Source organism: Myotis lucifugus, unplaced genomic scaffold (genome assembly GCF_000147115.1).
Source record: "Myotis lucifugus unplaced genomic scaffold, Myoluc2.0 scaffold_6, whole genome shotgun sequence".
Classification (NCBI taxonomy): Eukaryota; Metazoa; Chordata; class Mammalia; order Chiroptera; family Vespertilionidae; genus Myotis; species Myotis lucifugus.
Window position 1 is genome coordinate 12,458,830 of NW_005871054.1, and position 16,706 is coordinate 12,475,535.

Here is a 16,706-nt window from a genome sequence, read left to right on the forward strand (position 1 = left end):
CATATCAATTCAATAAGTCTTTATTGAATGCTAACTATGTAGTAGACACCAGGAGATAAATAAAACCATCTCTGTCCCTGAAAATGCTTGCAGATGAGTAGTTACTAGCAACCACAGAGAAATTTGTTACCCAGGATTCAGACCCCAAAATGCAAAACTGTCCAGCATGCCAGCAGCTCATTTCCATTCTGAGACTCTTGTTCTGTTACAATTATGGGGCAGCACAGCTCACTTCTGTGGGCTACAAAAAATCCCCAAGTAATTAGCAGCTCATAGATATTAACCTGGCAGCTGGGTGCTGGGTGAGGCACACACATCCAGCCCAAGTCTAAGGGTGCTTCAAATAAAAAAAGAGAAATTCGGGGGGGGGGGGGTGGAGGGGAGGTGGAGGAGAGAGAAATTCAGAGTTAACTGAAGCAACCCATTCCCTTCTCCAGATGTCATCAGTGTAAATGGGCAGCAGGCCCTGCCCCAGCCCAGCTCATAAATTCAGCTCTCCAAGGCCGCCTCACTCTATCTTCAGTTATTGGGGAAAGGGACTGTTTACTTATATTAAAAAAACAAAATAAATAGCATTACCCATCATGGGATCGGATCCAGGCCAGTGCCAGTTGGGTCAGTCAACCCTTTAAAAATCTTCTTAAGATAAAGATTCAGTTACAGTTATGAATTAAGGATGTGAGGGAAAGAAAAACAGTATACCTCTTACAGTGGTTAACACTGGGTTTAAAACCAAAGTATGATACTGTATTGATCTTCTTATTGAAGCCTAAAAAAAATTAGGAATTGAGTAAAATTTTATTTAACCATTTCTGTTCTGATAAACATTAAAGATAATTGAATTTTGTGGAAGGTAAGAAGGGGAGGCAAGCCCTACCTGGTTTGGCTCAATAGATAGAGCGTCAGTCTGCGGACTGAAGGGTCCCAGGTTCGATTCCTGTCAAGGGCACATGTGCGGGTTGTGAGTTGAATCCCCAGTGTGGAGTGTGCAGGAGGCAGCCAATCAGTGATTCTCTCTCATCATTGATGTTTCTAGCTCTCTCCCCCTCTCCCTTCCTCTCTGAAATCAATAAAAATATATTTTAAAAAAAGAAAAGAAAAAAAAGAAGGTGAGGCAGGTCATGGCTAAATCAACCTCTTTTTAAAAAATAAAATAAAATAAAAAACAAGATGAAATTTCCCACCAAAGCTGTGTATCTGCTAAATATTAAATAAATGCCTTACTGGCCAATTTTACTCATGCCCCTACAAATAATAGTTCCAAGTCATGAATCCTTGTATACATACAAAACAGTAGATGGTCGTTAGGGTAGCTCTATGAATCCCTAAGAGAATTACCCATGGTTCCTCTGTATTTCCAAAGGTAGAGTCATGCCAAAGACTGCAGGAAACAGTGAGGTTGGCTTCATTGGGTGTGCACCAGTGAGGTTACACAGGGCCTCACACTCAGAAAGGCCCCATGTGTGGGGTTTAATGCTCAGCATTCCCCATCTTAAAATTGTTAGTAATTTTGTCTTTGATTTTGTGTTCTGTAAGTGAAGTCTAAGGAGGCCATTAAAACATGTGCCCAGGGGCTTGGAGCCTTGACTCTTCTTGTAACCCTGTCTTCCTAGTTTTGCTGCCTCCTCAGGATGGATCCTTGATTGTCTGTTCCCTGTCCCTTGGTCATCTGGGCCTCACCTGGCCTTCCTTCCAAAATGTAAAGGCCAGTGTGACCTCACACATATGCTGACTTGATGATTGTTGTATATTTTTGGTTCAAGGCCACTCACTAATAGCATTCCATATTGGTGGTGGTGGAGGGGGGGGGGGGCGCTATCCTGGTAAGAGGGGGAAATGTGGAAACAGGCATGGCTGATATGGACCCCTGAGCACAGAGGCCAACAGAACCCAGGTATGGGATTAAGGTGGCAGATTGGCTGCATGGAGGTGAATTGTGGTGGGCAAAGAAGAGAAAATGGGTTGAGAGCCTCCCAGCCATGCACACTGAGGTACACGCAGCTGGCTGCTACTGTTAAACACAGCAGGCCACTCAAAGTTCTTCCTAGATGGGGTGGGCGAAGAAAGAACAAAGGGAACTGACCTTGTGCTTAAGCAAACCATGGAGGGAAGTCAAGTTTCACAGTGAGCTCAATGATGAGGGGGAAAAGCAAATATTCTCTGGTGAAGGTTGACTTAATTAGCCATTTTAATAATTCATGAGTCTTTAAAATGTTTGCCAGAAGATTCAGAGCTCAGATTCTGCTTCTGGCATTTAGCTCTGGGATTTCTTGTTCACAAATTGTGCTGCCTCATGGAGCAATGGCAGGAGCCAGCCTGAGAATGTGAGGTCTGGTTCAGCCAGGCCACACATAGTTCTTAACCCTTTGGGTCTTAAAACCTCTTTGAGAATCTCATGAAAGTTCAGGGCCCTTGCCCTAGGAAAATATATGTATTTTCATCCTTGAACTCCAGCTTAAGAATCCCCCACTTACATGACCTCTAAGGACTTTAACGCTCTTTTTTAAATCACCCACCAGCCAGGCAGTCTACCAATATGTCACCTGGAAATGCTGTGACTCTGGGATTGTAGGCAAGCAGCCTCCTGTGGATGTTTGCAAAGTGAGAAAGGCATAATTCGATATTTGTTCATTAGGCTGAAGCAATGCTAATGCCAAAAAGAGGGCTGAATGAATCAAAAGCCATGAGTCAGCTCCCTCTCCGCCACCTGCTGTCAGAGGCATCTTGCTGAAGCTGAGGGGTTGAGCTCTGGAGTCAGACAGCCCGGGGCCCTCAAACCCTAGCCCAGGCCCTTTCTGGCTGTGACTTGGAGGAGTTAACCTCTCGTAGCCTCAGTTTCCTCATTTGTAAAATTGAAACCAAGAGTCTTATGACTTTGATTACATTTTGTTTTAAATCCTAGCTCTGAAAACGCCCCCCCTCCTCCTCAGAGACCTAGCCTTTCCCCCAATAATCAGCAACCCCCGAGACAGCAGTAGACAGTAGCCTAGACCTGAGCAATGGTCCAGACCTCTGGCAGGCAAAAGATAATATTTTGACCTAAGTTATGTTTCAGTTCCTGAGCCCTGAGGTGGTATGACCCCCTGGCTACTTTCCCATGAGACAGGACAGAAGGACACTGGAAAAGACCTCAGAGCTGTCCTCAAGACCTGAAGAAATGATTCATCATACTTACCTCACCTCTGACCAATCAGCTCCCAGCAAGATGTGGAACCCCCAACCCACGGTGTCTTGTGATTTTGCCCTATAGAATCTGTAACCTATATGCTACGGAGGAGTTTGGGCTTGTGAGAATTAGTTTCCCATTCTCCTAGATGGCATCATTCATCAATAAAATAGCCAATATTTCTCCACTCGGTGTTCAGTGTTTGGCCCTGCTAGTACCAGGCAGACAACTCTTTCTGTTCTATAACAAGATGGAGCCAATAAGATTTATCCTATTTCCTCATGTCTGAGGATGAACTAAACCAACCTCTATCAATCATCATGCATAGTGCCTGGGCCTGGACAATAGTGCTCCGTCAAGGGAGTTCATTCTTCTGATCTCACCCAAGAGGAGGAGGGGTGCTGTGAATTCAGGGACAGTGTCTTGATTTAATGCTGGAGGGAAGGGACAGACTGCAGAGTGGCTGGAACTCTCTGAACTCCTCCATATGTGATGCCTTCCCCCTTCCTCAACACCCGCCTCACCCTGACTCCCCTAAGGGAATAAGGGATGAGTTCAGCACCCAAGGCTGGAGCAGGAGTAGCAGCCTTGGTTTGGAACAGCTCCCTGTCTTTTCCTCTCTCTGCTGTCAGAAGTGTGGAGGCTGCAGGAAACGACCGGGAGGGGGGGGGGGGGGAGATACTGGGCTTTTTTCTGGCTGCAGGCCTGACTGCAGCAGAGGATGAGGGAGGGAGGGAGGGAGAGAGGGAGGGAGAGAGAGAGAGAGAGAGAGAGAGAGAGAGAGAAGAAAGAGAAGAGGAGCCCAGCTTTCCCTCAGCTTCTGAACAAGCAGTCTGCATGCTATTCAGGAGCCCACAGTGAAGCTGGGGCTGGTGGCGGTGGTGGGAGCGGGGGTGGGGGGGGGGGCCATGCAGAGCTGAGCAAGATGCAACTGCCGCTCTCAAGGACCTTGCAACTTTGATGTGGAAATAAGATAAGCCCCAGGAAAAAGAGTGATGAGAGGCTAGCTGCACTGCTGGATGCAGAGCATCTTGTCCAAACTGTAGGCCGGGAAGGGGGGGTGGGGGCGCGGCATGGGGCAGGATGGTGGAGAGCCCGCTTCCACTTCCGCAGTGCCAGGCACTTGACATGCACTCTCACGGTCACAGTCACATTCCAGCATAGACGCTGTTATCTTTTACTGTAGGATGAAGAAACACGTTCAGAGTGTTAGTGACTCACTCAAGGAACAGCTGTTAAGTGGTGCCACAGCATTCAAACCTAGTCTTCCTGCCTCTGAAATAGTTCCCCCTGTTCTCCATCCAGGCAAGCTAGGGGAATCAGAGATCTCCACAGTCCTGACTCGGAGGCCTGGGAGCTGTTGCTCAGCTGCTACCATGCTATGCAGCCTCGCTCGGTGCATATTTGCCCCACGATTGGGAAGGAGAAAATACTCTTTTCTGGGTTCTCGGCAGTTCACACACCCTGTTTACTTTCCTCCCACATTCCCCCACGAGGACTCATCAGCCCTGCCTTCCCTCACTGAAAAGGAAGGCGAAGTGGAACGAGGCAAAGCGCTTGGATTATACAGAGCCTATCTCAGACCTGCCCCAGGTCTCCTGTCAAATATCAGAAAATCCTAGTTCGGAAAAGTACCTCACAGCATGTATTAAGGCCGACTTCGGAGGAATAAATGTCTCGAGGCATTTCCAGCCCCAACAGCAAGAAAGACAGCATGTGTTTGCGCTCCTCGGAAGGAAGGCATTTTGGATTTCCTGGGAAAGCCGGCTCCCAGAGACTGACAGTGCGTCAGGGAGAAGTAGGTCTACTGCAGGCAGCAGCGGGGAGCGTCAGCTGAGCCTGGGCCTCTGCGGAGGAGGAACCCTGTCCCTGTTGTCCCAGGGAATTTTCTGAGCAGAGTCTCCTGACCTGATTTGTAGCTGGTTATGTGAATGTGTTATCCAAAGCTAGGTGCTCAGCGAAGAGCAAAATGAGACCACCTCTCCATTCATTTCCAGCCTTTGATTCAATGATGTTGATGAACAGTGATTTTTTAAATGGAAAGGGCTTTGTCATCATGATTTTTCAATAAAATTCCAGCACAGCTCTTTATTTCCTGAGGCCCTAGGGATCCTTTTTAATATGCTGGGTATGACATATTCCCCAGGGTCAGCTTTTTATTTCACTGCCAGTTTAAGGGTATCAGAGCATGTGGTTAGAATGTACATCTAAATAATAGATAGCTGCATGATAAAAGCCTATATCATTACTTACACTTAGTAAAGTCCCTTTGGATAGTAAGAACCAGCATGCTATTAATGTTTCTTGCTGTCACTTGACAATATGAATTGGTTTTGTTTAAGAACCAGGAACTCATTGGATTGAATTTAGGAAATTGGTAAAACAAATTTGATTTCAGTGGGTTTGAATGATTACAATGTAATAAACATATAAAGGCTAGGAAGCTAATTTATCATTGCTTTCAGTTGTATTTATTTGAAACTCCTTCATCGTTGGTATAAACAGGCTTTATTAAAGATGATGAATTCAATTTCCAAATGAGCTGTAAATGGCTTTCTATAGAGAGATTGCTTGATTCCTTATTTTCCTGAATAAAACATGCTTTTGCCCAGTGGGGTTGTATAGCCCACATATTAATATTAGAGTATTCTGTTGAGCTTGGCATCTATGATGTGCAGTGTTTGATTTGTTCTCTATTTGTCTTCACTATCTCTAATAAACACTGAGACGGAATGCATAACCTCTTAAGACCTGCACTTCAATGAATCATAAAAGAATGTCTGTGTGGCGGTTTATCATTTGAATGATAATTCTGGCTCCTTTAAAAATGTTAAAGTGTCTGCTCTTCAAAATAGACTACAGTGAACGGCATGAGAGATGCTGAGGGTCACTGATGGGAATCATAATTGACCTTAGCTTTGGTCGCATGGTAACAGACTCTCCGGGTATTAGATCATTGCATACCACAGAACTACCAACATGCTTCCCTCAAAGTCAGGGGAAATTTTTGCATTGGTAATTTAGAAAACTACATGTAGCAGACCCTGGTAGAGAGAATCAGACTGTCAGAAGAGGTGAAACCTCTGGAAGATGGTCCTCCAGAAGCCTGTCATATTGTAAAAACCTTTCAATTTCTATTTTTTACAAAAGGATTGTAACTTTCACAGCCCAGTGCCTACTAGAATAATGCACTGCACAAATAAAAACACTGAAAAAGAAATTAGTATCTGTATGAAGTATCTCTGAATGCTGAGACTGGGGAGGACCTTGGGGGGGGGCATTTATTTTCAATGTCTCAATGCCAGTTGGCATACTTTATAATATATTAAAGTTATTTTCTATAGAGCTGGAAAAACTAATTGTCTAAAGAGAGAAGATTCTACCTCTCCCCAAGAACCCTTGTTTGTTGTTGTTGTCTTACTATATCATAAAACTCTAGATGTAAGGATACAAAGTTCTGGTGGATAAGAAGTCGTTACCCAACCTCGGTTTTGGAAGAAAGGATTTCACTGTTAATGACAGTAGTATGTTCACTCCATAATCAATAACTTCAAAGCAGTCTCCAATAAAGAAACTTGGGGATTTCAGATTAAACTAAACTGGGATTTATTGTCTTCAAGCTTTTAAGTTGACTCAATAATTCTGAAGTCTAGTAAAGAAATACAAATAAACTATTTACTCATAAATGTGTAGCAACCTCAGGAGTGTCAGTCTAGACCTGTACAATGAAAACAAGGCAAATTCCCATTTTCTGTCTGTGAATACTGTATTCACAGACACAAAAGTGCTATGGGTAGGTTTGGAATTCAGATAGAGATGAGTTAGAAATCTAATTCTGAGACCTACTAGCTATGTGACTGGGAAAATTATGTAAATACTTTAAGCTTCAGCTATTCCATATGTAATCTTGGGTGGTTGTAGAACTGACCCTATAAGTTTGCCATGAGGATTAAATGTGATACTAAATGTAAAAAGCTTAGCAAAGAACCTAGAATATAGTCTTTGAAAAAATGTTAGCTCCTATAATTATAACTGGAAGTGAAACACACACACACACACACACACACACACACGAATGTGGGAAATGGGGTTACTAAAGTTACTATGGCTGGGATAGAGGGTTAGCAGTATTTTAAAGAGTGTGGAGATGGGAGTCACTCTTGTAAAGTAAAGAAGGGTCTAGACTGGGAATCAATGAAACTGGGTTCCAGACCTGGCTCTTCCTTCAACTAGATGCAGGACCTTGGGCAAATCACCTAATCTTTAGGACCTTAATTTTCTCATTAGAAGGTTACATTAAATGACCTTTGAACTCTGTTTCTACTCAATTTATAATTTAAGGAAAAAGATTCTTAGGCTGTCTCTCTCCCTCTTCCCCAGACCTACTAAAAGGGACCTTAAAATCAAGAGACCATGTGAATGATTTACAATCTGAGGTCCAAGGAGGCCATGAAACTTACCCCAAGATCATAGAGCTAATTGGTGGTTATTGGATACAAATCCCTACCCCTGTGTCCCTGTGCAGTGATGGATCTTCTATATGATGTCCAATGACTTGGAGACAGAAGAGGACATAGCCCAGGAGGCACTTGCTGGGGTGGGAGAAGTATAATGCAGTGCTTGCTGGGAGATAATGCCACTAGATATAGAAGGAATCAGCAGTTTGGTGCAAAACTAAGAGTTTTAACATGATAAAGATAACTAGGAATTATTCCAGTTTCATTTATTACTAAAAAAAGTAATAAATCCCGACAGAATATATTCAAACACGAAAACTTAAACATAAGCACGAGAAAAATTAACATAGGAATTTTCTATATAAATAGTCAAAATAATAGTCTTATAGTTCATATGATTTACTGAAATGGTCTTAGAGACCTAGGGCAGTAATCTCCCCTTTTCCCTCCTGACCTTGGCATCACCCTACCCCAAGCATTGAACTCTGAGATTAAAGCAAAGATCCTGCCCGCTCCCCCCCCCCAAGTTCTATCTTCCAGGAAGCAAGCAGGTATGAGGATGAGAGCAGGGGCTGTGGGAAGGTGAAAGGCCTCCCTGCCAAGGGCAGTGACAGCTGCATTCAGCCAGTTACCCCTTGTCCAGGCCCTGCTTGTCTAGGCCTTTCACCTGCAGCTTCCTAATGGTCTTTGTGATATTATCCATTTTCCAGTTTGACCCAGGGCTCACCTTTTACACCCACAGGTATGACACCTTGGGAAAAGACTAGAGGTGGTGCGAAGACCTACACAGAGCTAGCACAAAGAATTGAGCACTTTGAGCAAGAGTCCAGGATAAAAGCGATATTGAGAAGAAAAACGATTGAGGACTAAGAGAAAGCCACTGAAGTGTTTATGGATAGGCTGAATACAACAAATACAGAAAGATGACCTTTACAAGTTTGGAATGAAAACCAAAAAAGGATGCATTAAACATTTCTGAGGATCCTTGAATAAAATGACTGATTCCAGGTCCGAGCAGAGAAAGTACAAGGTGAGGCTGGAACATTTTGTGCCAGAAAGCAAAAAACTACTCAAAAACCGTTGGAGGTATTTCAAAAGGACACAGGAGTTGGGCTGAACAGTACATACTGGCCAAATTTGGGACAACTTGAGCACCAACAACTAAAATAAATATAATTGATTAGGATACCCTGAATTTTTAAAAAAATCCACCAGTTAGTAGGAATGTTCAGAAAAGGAAAGTACTCCTTTACAAAAAAGAATGCCAGCTAATGCATACAGAAGAGACCATAGAATTAGAAAAAACACCATTTTGTAACTCACAATGTAATTATATTGTAAGACTCATGAGTGGATGATAAAATCACTAGAGGAAGAGTTGTTGGGAAAAACAGGATATTTACATGGTGGTAGAATACTGTCCCACAGATTACTTATTAATTGAAAGTGAAAAATGTACCCTTATAGTGATGAGGTCTAGTAGAAGTCATCTTAACTAAGTGAGCGAATTTATCATCACTAAAAATGGAACAATGGCTATTATGTGCTCTTGAGATGATGCAGTGTGAGATATACAATATTATCTGTGAAATGTTTTTTCCCAAAGTCTTCAACCTGAGCCTTGACAAGCCTTTAAGAACTAAATTCTGGTTTATAGAAAATATAGGGGGCAGAGAAACAAGTTAAATGACACTGTGAGAACACAATCAGACAAATCTAGAATGTGGCCATTATAAAAAGAAAACTGTCCTGGATTCTTCAAAATATAAATGTTATCAAACAAAGGTGGGAAAACTGATCTAGATTAAAAGAATTAAAAGAGTCTACAGAGATACAATGTAATCTTGCAAAGTGCAGGCCTTGTCAGATCCTAATTAGGAAAAAAAAACATTTTGGGGACAATTAGAGGCATTTAAGTATAGATTAGATCTAAGGTAATTAAGGGATTTTTTAAAAAAAAAAGAAAAATAACTGTGATAACAGTGTTGTGGCTTTGTAAGAGAATATCTTTACTCTTAGGAGAATTATGCTGAAATATAGGGCTGAAATATGATGTCTGCAATTTTCTTTCAAATGGTTTATCCAAAAAAAGCACATCTGTCTCTCTCTGTGTGTGTGTGTGTGTGTGTGTGTGTGTGTGTGTGTAGAGAGAGAGAGACAGAGAAAGACAAAAAAGAAAGCAAACAGCCATTGTTGAATCTAAGTGGTCAATATATGAATGGCTTATTGTACTATTCTTTCAAATTTTCTATGCATTTGAAATTTTGAAAAATAAATTGATAACTAAATTTCTGAGTAAATATTCAGAAGTAAAAAAATAAGCTTACATCTGGAAAAACAAAAACTCATTCCTAATTAATCCTGTTATTTTGATATGGGCACATTTATGTCTCTTTGAGCTGCCACATGAATGGCAAGGGCTATTTTACTTTGGACCCAGGGAAAATGAGAATGTGGCAGTAAAATAAAAATGTTTTCAATAAGTGACTTTCATTTTCTCATCCAGAGGGGAAACTGAAATTAGTTTAGAACATTTTAAAATCTTTTTTCAAAGCAGACAATGATTTACTCCAAGTTCCATAAGCAGAACCTAGAAATATTGGCTAGTTAGATGTGGAATGGAAAGCAATGAGAAGAAGGAAAGAGAGGACTCCCAGTAATGCCAACTCCCCAATCTTGAGAATGAGAATTCTATTTTTTTCCTGTTAAACCAGCCAAAGAATAGTAAAAAACCAAGCTGGTATGAAGAAAATGAAGTTAAAATGTGAGGTCCACAGCAGAGAATTCATACCTCTATGTAGGCCCCACACTGCTAATACAATACCAACCACAACATCAATCACCTTTTCTGTGAAACCGTTCAGATGGAAAGCACAATTATTGTAGCTTAATTATGTGATGCTAATTGCTTTATTTCTTAATTTCATCAAGCTAATATAATCTGAACCATAAATTATCTAAGTAAGATGGGGAAAAAACAGTTTAAAAATTATATAAACAGCTATTGTACAATGACATGCAAAATAATCCCAAGAAAGATGAAAATTTAAAATTATATTTGATTAAGTACATATTTAACATTTTCAAATTGACTTAACTATAATCAACTATAAGGAGATCAAAATTATCCTATTGACTACTTTCTCTGATAAAAAAAAGGATTACAGTATTTATAAGAACTCATACTTCATACAAAATCTTCTGAGTGCTTATTAACAACCATATGAAAAAGGCATGTACAAAACAATAATTATTTTTGTCCATTCATCCATCTATTCATTCAAGAAAATTTACTGAGCATCAACTATGTCCCAGCACCCTGCAAGGTAGTGACAGCCAAAACATATTATAGACCCTGAAGGTTCTCCACCTAGTTGGAATGACAACCTGTAAAGAAATACTACCTTAAAATGTTGTAAGGATATTTTGAGAGTGATTTTTTCTCTTTGGGGCCAGGAGAGAGGGCTGATGGAGTTAGGATGACATCATAGGGAGTATGATGCTTGGGCCAAGTATGAGCTATGTGCAGCAGGCAGTGGGAAAAGGAAGTAGGATGTTCCAGGCAGAGGGAGCAGCTGGAGCAAAGACATGGGAGTAGGAAACTATATAGTGCATCCAGATATCTGCAAATAGTTGGGGTGACAGTGTAGAGGGAGGCACTTAAAATTTTTTTTTTTAAATTGCAGAGAGGAAGGAAGAGGGAGAGAGATAGAAACATCAATGATGAGAGAGATTCAATGATCAGCTGCCTCCTGCACGTCCCCCACTGGGGATCGAGCCCACAACCTGGGCATGTGCCCTGACAGGGAATCAAACTGTGACCTCTTGGTGCATGAGTTGATGTTCAACTACTGAGCAACATGGCCGGGTTCCTGTGCTCATTATCATAGCACATTTATTCTATAATAATAAAAGGCTAACATGCTAATTAGACCAGATGTCCTTCTGGGCGTCCTTCCATCCGGACAAAGCTGGAAGGAGTCGAGGCAGAGATGGCAGAGGCCCCCGGCCACAGCAGTGGTGGTGGTGGGCAGGGGCCAGGGCCAAGGCCCTTGCACGAATTTCGTGCATTCAGCCTCTAATATTACGTAATAGGCTGCTGGTATTTATTGAATGAATGGTTTAGGGTGACCTTAGTTTGCCTGGGACTGTCTGGTTTTAGCACTGAAAGTCCTGTCCCAGGAAATTCCTCAGTCCTAGGCAAATCTAGATAAATGGTCATCCTAAATTGACATCTCAAATTTTTTTGAATGAGCAAATGAATGAATGACAGTGTCAATATCAAAGTTAATGACCCTCAACTTTTCTTGTGTGTATATGAGCATAAACACATTTGGAATGTCTGGAGGATTCAGTTCTTTTCCTATATGCTTCACCCCTCATTGAACTGAGGATGCTGTGGAAAGACATTCTCATGACCTGGTTGAATTCCAGTCCCAGCTCTATTTTGCCCCATAATCCTGTAAGAAAATAGCTTAACTTTCTCAAGCAGGGCTCCTTATCCAAACCAAAGAACAAGAAAATGGTTTGAGTATTATTTCTCAATTCTCTAAAAGTTGGCACATAAGTATTCTAGATGCACAGGAGAGAAGCTGATGAATATTATTGATGCCTTAAGTCATTTAGGGTTTAATTCTTCCACCTGTAGAGAATTACACAGGCCTTACAGTCAAGAATGCCACTGATTGTCCTCTGCTCTTGTTCATTAGCACAACTGGCTGAAGGAGAAAAGCTATGGAAAATGTGGAAGGACCGGACTTGTGTTATCTGTGTTCTGCAAATTGAGGAACTGAGGCCTGGAGAGGAAGTGCATACTCATTTTACAAAGACAGACAAAGGTAGAAAGCTGTAAGATCTCACTGGTTAGGAGGGGGAAATAGAAATACAACCAGCTACCTCCTATGCCTTGATGTAGCGGTTGTCACCAACTTCGCTTCTCAGCTGGCAATTGCCAAAGTCAGGCTGCACTGTATGTCATCTTGTGGAAGACAAATGATCTATAAATAAATTGACTTGGAACAGTCTCAAATACACAAAAACCACAATGGCTTTAAAAGTAAGTCTTGACTTTTCACCCCTCATTTTCTTTCTCGGAGAGGTAAGCAAGGAAGTTTCCGTAGATAGGCCTTACTGAAAATCAACCCAAGAAACCAGAAAGTTCTTTGTATTTTCTTTAACAGGCATATTTCAATACCAAATACTTGTTTGGAAGCTCCTTGAGTCAATCATACATCTCTAAGCATGCACCTGTATATTAGACTTAAGCTCCTGCTCATTATATCAATTCTTTAAAAACATTCATTTTCTAAAGGAGGTGATTATGTATTTTGTCATTCAATTTCCCATCATTAAAAATTTCATATGTAAATCACTGAATACTGATAGGGTAATGTGTAAAGAGGGGATGTTTTTAGTGACTAAACTGAAGGAAAAGGTTATTGATGGCTCTTCCATCCGAGGAGGAATTTCTGAATAATACCTTGTATAGACTTAGGAGCTACCAGAATGCAGAGCAATGGCGGCCTTAGGGCTCTGTTTTCAGCTCAGATTCTGGAGCAGAGGTACCCACTTTTAAATAACATTCTTAATAGTATTTCATTTGTAGGATGCCTTTCCCCCATGGCATCATTACATCACCATAGGACAACAGAAGCACAGGGTCCTGAGTTCATTGAACAATCATTCATCTGAAAGGAAGGTCACAGGGTTGCCAATACTAATTTGAAAAGCACTTATTTTATGCCTGATTTGCATGACTGACAGAAAGAAAATCCAACTCTCGCCTAGTAAAGGAAATACTTTTGAAGGCATTTGAAAATGTCTAACTTGGCTAAAAAAGGTTGAATTCTACTGAAGCTTTACAAATGGGTGCAGATAGCCACTAGAAAAGGTCTTGGTCTTGCTGGACATGAAGATGCTCTGGAGGGAACCTTCTTCTCAGAAGAAATGATTTAAAGTTAGCTTGCTAAGAAATGCTATTCACTAGGTTTAAAAGGTCCACACATTTGTGCTTTTTACTAGAAAATTCGAAGGACTTGATATGGCCCAAGATGATTTTTTTCTAGATGGCTGTTCTACCAACAACCATCTTAAGGAACTTAGTTTGAGCATTAAACCCTAGTTCCTTTCTAACTTCCCAGTGCCCTCTCCTAAGCTCAGCTGGCTCTAGTAATGCCTAATCACTGGCAGCTCCTACATCAAGCCATACAATTGCATGCCTTTGAGCCTTTGTTGTTTTTTTTTTCCTTTCATCTAAACTTTGATTCCCTCTTCCTCCCCACCTTCCCATTTTTTCCTGCCCATTTATCATGTCAGACTTAATTTAGGAGTCACCTTTAGGAATCCTTTTTAAAACCTGTGGTAAGCTAAGATCCCCTCCTCTGTGCCTTGTAAGCCTCCCTCTATGGTAACAGTTATGTTATATTCAAATTGAGTTCACACAGTAGGTGTTCACTATCTGCTTGTTAAATATTCCAGGTTATGGACACCCTTGCTTATTTTGGGGAGGGCCAAGGAGATAATATTAAAAAAAGTGTGTGTGATAAAATACACACAAAATTTGCCATCTTAATTTTGGCATTAAATGCATTCATAATGCTGTGCAACCATCACCACTATTCATCCCATAACTTTTTTCATCTTGTAGAACTGAAACTCTATACCCATTAAACGACGACTCCCCATCCCCCTAGCCCCAACCCCTGGCAGCCACTTTGTCTCTATGATTTTGACAATTCTAAGTACTTCATGTAAATGGAATCATACAGTATTTATTCTTTTTGTGACTTATTTTACTTAGGTTAATATCCATGTTGTAGCATATTGTAAAATTTCCTCCATTTTTAAAGCTGAATAATATCCCATTGTAATCATATTTTCCCTATCCATTAATCCATTGATGGGAATTTGGGTTGCTTCTACGTTTTAGCTATTCTGAAATAATGCTGCTATAAATATGAATGTACCAATATCTTTTCATGATTCTGCTTTCAGTTCTTTTGGGTATATATACCTATAAGTGGAATTGCTGAGACAATCTGGTAATTCTTTTTTTAATTTCTAAAGGAACTACCTACTGTTTTCCTCAGTGGCTGATCCATTTTACTGACTCCCCACAAACAATGCACAAACAAGGATTCCAGTTCCAAGGAGCTGTCATATGGTTTTTAAAATGTCCGTTTAAATTTGAGAGATTAGAGACCCAAAAGGGCAAATTCATTATGAGGGGAAGATATATTGCAGTGACCTACCCTGTGCCAGGTGCTTCAACATTTTACATTCACTGTAATTCTATATAATAAAAGGCTAATATGCAAATTGCCCCAATGGCGGAACGCCGGGTCGCTATGACACACTGACCACCAGGGGGCAGACGCTCAACGCAGGAGGGGCGCCACTCAGCCAGAAGCTGGGCTTGCGGCTGGCGGGCGCAGCCGAGGTGGTGGGAGCCTCTCCCGCCTCAGGGGCAGCGCTAAGGATGGCCGACTGCCAGCTTGGGGTGCAGGAAGGGCTGAGGGACCTCTCCCCCCATCTGAGGCCTCCCCCCCGCAGGGCATGAATCTTGTGCACCAGGCCTCTAGTCATAGAATTCTAATTCTCACAATAATCTGATAGGCATTATTATCTCCATTTTATAAATTAGGCTAAAAATTAAGTAACTCATCCAAGGTCATACATCTAAGGAAGTGACCCAACCAAAACTCGGACCCAGGACTGACTGCAAGCCAGAACCCAATTATTCTACAGCATCAAGGAGCTATTGGGAGTGACTAACCCCACAGAATCTCGGATACTGAGGGGTTTGACTTTTCTTTTCCTCTGGTAAATTACCCCTGGCAGGGAAGGCGAAGGGGGAAGTATAAACGGAAGGCCTTTTCAGATTAGTCAACTGAGCAGCTGCCTTTGCCCTTATCCAGATTTTCACGGGTTTTGTGAGGGAGCGAAATGTAAAATGTGTGGCCTCCACGAGGCTGAAATACGAAGGTGAGCGCGGGGTACGGTTTTCCTGAGGTCTTTCTCCATCCACTCAGGTGTCTACCCCTACACAACGGGCGGCAAACCACGTGCGAGCGTGGCGGGGAAGCGCGCGTGGAGGAGGAAGGTTCTCCAGACAAGCGCTGGGAAAACGACCTGCCGCCGGGCGCAGTCGCCAGGACAGCGCGGCCGGAGCAGCAACGGCAGAATCCGCACCGCGTCCCCGCGGCGGCCGCTGCGAGCCCGAGTGACGCATTGCAGGTACAAACCAGCCAATCAGAGGCCGGCGCAACGTTCATCGCACACGCGCCTCTACGACTATGCTCCTCCGCGCCGCAAAGTAGCGCCCCTCAGGCGCCTCTCTACGGGCATTTTAGCGGCTCACCGGAGAATGAAAACCACTTACGTCGTCCGTTTGTCCACTTCTCTTTACCCTTTGCATCGTCGACCAAATAACTGTGGAGGATAAAGGGTTCTCGAGGAGAGTTGGCGGGGGGGAGGGGGTGCCTGGGGGGAAGGGCCGGGACTCGTTTGTGATGTTCCGTTATCTGGCATGCGGCGGAGGGATCTGGCGGAGGGAGGTGTTTATGAGGCGCTGGGGGCGGAGGGGGAGAATTAGTCCGAGTGGAGCGAGCGAGCTGACTGGTTGTGTGGTTGCGTCTCGGAGACCGGTAGCGCTTGCAGCATGGTGAGTGCGTTGTTAGGCTGCTGGCGCTTGGCCTGTGGGGGAAAGAAGCTGAAGCGGATTGACTAAAGAAAGGGAACTCGTTCCCTTAATACCTCCAGGAGTGGTCTTCTCCTGCCGGAAGGCGCGCAAGGGCCTGGGGGCGCCCGCGGCGGTTGTGTCGCAGGTGTCCTCCCACCCCTATTCTCAAGGAGCTGTCCCCTAGGGCATTGGGGGCCCTGCTCCCGAGACCGCCAGGTCCTAGGGGCTTGGCCGAGTGAGGATGGATCCGGGGCGGGGGGCAGCCCAGCACATGAGGGAGGCGAACGAGTGGAAGGGCGGGCGGGAGGAGCAGGAGCGCCAAAGCTTTGGGTCAGGCATCTCGAAAGGTCGCCGGATTCAAAAGCCCAACGGACGGTTAGCACGGTTGCCAGGAAGCGCTTTG

At 42.9% G+C, this 16,706-nt stretch overlaps 1 protein-coding gene across 2 annotated transcripts in view; it reads left to right on the forward strand.

The window, feature by feature from the left end:
* Window positions 1-16,115: 16,115 nt before the first annotated feature.
* The window catches only part of CALM2 (calmodulin 2), a 14,775-nt gene continuing 14,184 nt past the window's right edge, over window positions 16,116-16,706 (forward strand). Inside the window, exon 1 of one of the 2 annotated variants that reach the window (XM_006083377.3) lies at window positions 16,116-16,285. In XM_006083377.3, coding sequence (XP_006083439.1) covers window positions 16,283-16,285 — 3 coding nt within the window. In that variant the 5' untranslated portion in view covers window positions 16,116-16,282. The remainder of the gene's footprint in view (window positions 16,286-16,706) is intronic. The other variant, XM_023746988.1, reaches the window with a different exon arrangement.